Source organism: Bison bison, unplaced genomic scaffold (genome assembly GCF_000754665.1).
Source record: "Bison bison bison isolate TAMUID 2011002044 unplaced genomic scaffold, Bison_UMD1.0 scf7180017845989, whole genome shotgun sequence".
NCBI lineage: Eukaryota > Metazoa > Chordata > Mammalia > Artiodactyla > Bovidae > Bison > Bison bison.
The window spans coordinates 6,049-11,261 of record NW_011476562.1 but is presented as its reverse complement, the minus strand read 5'-3'; the positions used below and the strand labels follow the sequence as shown (position 1 = coordinate 11,261).

Here is a 5,213-nt window from a genome sequence, read left to right as displayed (position 1 = left end):
GGTGGGAAGAACAGGGGCGGTCCCCCCAAGTGGGCAAAGAGGTGAAAGGGCTTTCTGGGGGGTTGCATACAGGAAAGGCTGGGCCTGGTGGCCGTCCTGTGTCCAGGGAGGTCGCCTGCAGAAGGCCCGGCAGAGGGACACCAGGCTGCCCCCTTGGCTCTAAAAGACATACAAACCCATACACTGTGGCTTCCACCGGCCTCAGGCAGGGCCCTCCAGAGCTAGGGGAGCCCAAGAACCTGAGGAGAGCCCTCAGCGCTTGAGGGAACCCCCAAGAACTTGGAGAGAGCCCTCAGTACTCAAGGGGAGCCCCAAGAACTTGGGGAGAGCCCTCAGTACTCAAGGGGAGTCCCCAGAACCTGGGGAGAGCCCTCAGTACTCAAGAGGAGCCCCAAGAACTTAGGGAGAGCCCTCAGTACTCAAGGGGAGTCCCCAGAACCTGGGGAGAGCCCTCAGTACTCAAGGGGAACCTCCAGAACCTAGGGAGAGCCCTCAGTACTTGAGGAGACCCCCAAGAACTTGGGGAGAGCTCTCAGTACTCAAGGGGACCCCCAAGAACCTGGGGAGAGCTCTCAGTGCTCGAGGAGACCTCCAAGAACTTGGGGAGAGCCATCAGTACTTGAGGGGAGCCCCAGAACCTGTAGAGAACCCTCCAGAGTGTGGGGGAGCCCCCAGACCTGCAGAGCAAGCAGAGCTGGTCTCCGAGGAAGGGTCTCACAGACGCTCCAGTCCTCCTGCCCCTCCGTCTTCAGAGACCAGTCCCACAAACGCCCAGGCCCCACTGTTCCCCTGGGGCCCCAGTGCCACGCTCCTAGCCCCTCCTCGCCTTCTTCTCCTTCACTTGCCCAGCATGTCTCTTTGCACAGGCCCCTCAGCACTCCCCGTGCTTCCCAGACGGAGTTCCAGGGCACCCTGGGGTTCCGAGACATTCTCCAGGGTGACCCTGGGGGGCCGGAGGAGCTCAGTGAGCAGGGCCTCGGAGCCCCCCTGCATTCGCCCTCCACCCCCTCACCCCTTCTTGTCTGCTTATAGAACCTCCTCTGCATTAGCATCGCTGCCCGGAGAGTGCAGAGAAATCAGCAAGCAGGGCTTTTTAGGGGATGGGGTGGAGGGCAGGCTGTCCCTTTAAGAGGCAGGTCCAAGTCTTAACTCTCAGCGCCTGCAAACCCTTATGTGAAACTAGGGTCTTTGCAGATGCAGACAGGCCACAGCGAAGGAGGCCTGGAGGCCCCCGAAACTGGAAAAGATGGGGGATTTCAGGCTTGTGGCTTCCAGAACTGAGAGACAGGAAGTTTCTGTCCTTTTAAGCCACTGATGTTGGGTAATTTGTCAGGCCACAGGCCCCTCACTGCACAGAGGGGCTGGGGAGGAGCCGGTTGGGGCACCCTGCCAGGCGGGGGGGCCACACCAGCTGCTCTAGGGGCTCCCCAGGGTGTCTGTGGGCTGGGGGTGGGGTACAGCACGGGAGATGGGGACAGTCTGGGGGCACGTCCAGCTCCCTGTCTGCACAGGTCCCCTGCCTGGAGGTCTGAGTGATCCAAGAACCTGCCCAGCCCTGAGCCCAGGGCCGGCCTGGAGGAGCCTTCCTCACACCCTTGGTGGAGGCAGCATCACAAACATCTAGACTCAGCCGGGCAGTGTGTCCTGGGGTGTCCTCGGGCAGGTCTGAGGTTCTGGGGACCAGCCTGGCGACCGTCCGTAGCCCGGCTGGCTGCTCTGAGTCGTCACGTCATCAGGAGGAGGAGCGGCCAGTCTGCGTGGCCTTTCCCACCCCGGCCAGGCCCCGCCATCTGGAAGGGCAGCCCTCCTGAGTGCCCAGACTCAGGGACAGGGAGGCCGGGTCGCCCCCAGCACACAGCTCCAGCCAGGCCCAGCAGGACACACGTGTGTCTGACCCTGAGCCGGCCGCAAGCCCGAAGCGGGCATGAGTTGCCAGGGCCCCCGAGGGGGTGGCGTCTGTCCTCAGCTGCCACCACTGCCACCCCACCCGGTTACCTTGGCTCGTGCGGCCGTGGCTCTCCGGGGGTTGGCCTCTGGCATCAGGTCGGCCGGCCACTGCAGGTGAATCCTTGTCCCACGCCAGCGTCGGAGGACACGGGTGACCATCCGCAGCTGAAGCTGCTGGAGGGGGTGTCCCATCCTGCGGCTCGCTGAGCAGGCTGCAAGGCAGTGCAGGGTGGGGTGACTGCTCACCCGGCTGCCCTCCACTCCCAGGGGGCCAGCCCTGACCAGAACATTCCACCAGTGCAACACCACCTCACATCCAGGGACAGCTGCGTGCAGTGGCCAAGCGGTCAGCACCGGGTGAAGGAAGACAGGCCCTGGCCCCTCCCTGCCCGGCAGCTTCTCGAGCAGGACCTGCACCCCTAAACGGGGCCGCTGCTGGGGGTGGCGGGGGACGTGCGGGGAGGGGGACTCTGTCTATGCCCCTGTTCCCTCGGGACGTCTGTGTGGAGCCCGACCCCCCAGCCTGAGGGCAGCACTCAACGTGCCTGGGTCCCACCTGAGCTCCGGGCACACGGACGGCAGGAAAAGCACCCCCATCGCAGCCCCAAGGCAGGGGGCAGGGAACAGGACTGCCAGGCTTCCCGGTCCCGTCTGGGTTTGAGGTCATGCCCACGGGGAGCCTTGCTCTAGAACATTCCCCCGCTCTCAGGGGCAGCAGGGAGTTCCTTCTGTTCCCTTTCTTCCCAGGCACTCGCTGCGACTGGGCACAGCTTACTGCTCCCCCAGGGCGGCCCTGAGCGTCCCCCTCCCCTGGATTGACACCCATGGAGGGGTGTGGGCTGGGGAGCGGGGTCAGAGGGCTGTCTTAGCCAAGAAACCGGGTCTCGGGCTTTTGAAGCAGGAGACATCTCGGGGGGCTAGAGCTCTGACCTGCGGGGCAGGAAGTAGCAGGCACCTGTCTGCACCAGTCTGTCCAGATGCAGGGCCCGGCCCACCCTAGAGCAAGGATGCAAAGGATGGGGAGGGGCTGTGCCCGGCCCAGAACCTGGCCGAACTGGCCAGAATGGAAGGCCCCGCACCCTGCCTCCCTAAAGACATCCCGTCCCTCCCAGCCCTCCCCAGTACACATGGGTCTCAGCCCTGAGCCCCCAGCCAGGGCATCGAGGGCCCCCACAGGCCCTGGATCAGGGATGCGCCCTGGCCCTGAGCAGCTCAGCGCTCTGCTGAGCTTCTCTTGAGGGAACGAAAGTACGAAGCGGTCCCTCCACGTGGCGGGACCTCCCAGGGAGGTTCCAGGCCTCTGAAGCCTCTCTCGCAGGCACACAGCTCTTCTCTGGCTTCTGACTTGCATCACTGGTGTGATGAGGAGCCACGTGCCCCGCAAGGACTCGATTCCAGGACACACCCCCCACCCTCGGAGTGAGCAGCCAGCCCCAGCTCCATAAACAAATTCCTGGTACCAAGAGGGTCCGGTCAGCCAGGAGGCCTGTCAGAGGTTCCTGGGCTGGGCGATCAAGAGTCAGGTGAACCATAGATCAGCACGTGAAAAGCGCTCTCAGAGGGCCCAGAGTTGAGCTCGGGCCCGGGGCCGAGTGTGCGATGACCCCCTTTCCTGGGAGAGGCATGAAAATGTGCCCCGCTGCTGGAAGGGGCCGCTGGACAGCAGAGGCGCCCCCAAGGGCAGGCAGGGGTTCCTAGAAGGCCACTCTTGAGGGGCCAGCTGCTTCCCAGGTTGGGGGTCACCTCTGCAGCCTCACCCCCAGGTTGCGGCTTTGGGTGGGAGGCGCTGAGGTTAGAGCCTCGCGGGCCGCCAGCCCTCGGGGGAGGAGCTGGGAGCTGGCTAGGAGGAAAGGGGGCCTCGTGGACTCTAAAGGGCCACTTGCATGAAGACAGAAGAGGAGGAGGGGTCCCAGTTCGGGGTCATCAGGACACTCTGCTTCCACCCACAGCCAGGACTCTGGCCCCTGCCCCTGACGACTCGGCCCCGGGAGCCTTCGGCTGCAAGCTGAGGCCAGTGGCCCCGCATCCAGGCTTTCCGAAAAGGCCAAGCTGCCCCGACCGGGGGAACAGCCCATGCCAGCCTCGAAAGGGGGTGCCTGGCAGCTAGGGGGTCCCACGCACACACCAGCCACCCACGTCGGCCCGCCTGCCCTGTGTCACTGTGCCCCACCGCAGCCCTGGGGATGGTGGCACCCCTTCCCCATTCAGCAGACGAGCGGGAGGACACGCCCCGGCCAGTGGCCCAGCTGGGAATGAGCTGGAATCCCTGCGCTCCTTCCAGAGGGCCAGGCTTCTCCCAGCGGGCCAGGGAGGTTCTGGCCTCAGCTGCCAGCCCCGTGGGCCAGCTGGTGGGGCAGGACCCCCCTCCCAGTCCCCGAGCATCCCCGCCTCTCCTCCCTGTGGCCAGGTGCGCAGGGCCCAGCAGCTGTGACACCACGGCCACCCAGCAGGCGAGGCTTTTAATGGCAAGTGCCAGGGCCAGGGCTGCCCATGAAGACTCACTGTGGGACTGGTGGGCTCTCGCTCCTCTGAGGGTACTGGCCGAGGGGGCTGCCAGGCGTGTGCCAGGCATGTGAGGAGCCCTGGCCCGGCCCCTCCGGCTGCTGGGGGCTTGTCTCAGTGCCCTCCTCCCGCCTGGCCTTGACTTCGGGGCTGGAACTCTAAGAGAAACAGCACAGAGGGAGCTGGTCCATCTCCCCTTAGGATAAGCAGGAGGCGGCTTCATGTAGCAGCCACCACGGCAGGGCGGCCAGCGGCTCGGCAGGCAGCCGGCTCCCGTGAGGCAGCAGCGGGCTGGCTGAAACAGGGGTCCTCAACTCGCGGGAGCCCCACGGTCCGTTGCTAACAGCCCCCAACAGGTGCAGACAAGAGGCCCAGAGCTGGGGGAGCCCTTGCCTGGGGCTGCCCGGGTCGCCGGGCTGGAACCCACAGAGGTGGCGGCTGTGGAATGCGGCAGCCCTGGGCCCCTCTCCTGCGGGCTGGCCTGGGATGACTGGGGTGACTGCTAAACTACCCCAGCTGCTCCGCAGAACCCAGTCCACCACCCTCCGCCGCCCCCCGGTGAGACAGTCGCCATCCCCAACCTGCGGGAGAAACGCTCGGCCTGGGGACAGGCGCCTGAGCTTGTCCTCACCGCCTTCCTTCTCCCTGTGATGTGGGGACAGGCCGCAGGAGCAAGGACACACCGCCACTCAGCTCCCGAGGGCCCGGCCTCTCAAGGGGCCCGGGCTTCTCCCTCCTTCCTGCCTCGCCCCCACCTCAGCCCC

General features: G+C 65.6%; 1 protein-coding gene across 1 annotated transcript in view; it reads right to left on the bottom strand.

The window, feature by feature from the left end:
* Positions 1 to 12: 12 nt before the first annotated feature.
* The window catches only part of LOC104987282, a gene marked incomplete at its 3' end in the record, with an annotated part of 9,515 nt that continues 4,314 nt past the window's right edge, over positions 13 to 5,213 (bottom strand). Inside the window, exons 5-8 of the mRNA XM_010838130.1 lie at positions 4,450 to 4,607; positions 1,996 to 2,159; positions 678 to 943; positions 13 to 159 (exon numbers count right to left, since the gene is read on the bottom strand). Of these exons, the coding sequence (XP_010836432.1) occupies positions 13 to 159; positions 678 to 943; positions 1,996 to 2,159; positions 4,450 to 4,607 (735 nt within the window). The remainder of the gene's footprint in view (positions 160 to 677; positions 944 to 1,995; positions 2,160 to 4,449; positions 4,608 to 5,213) is intronic.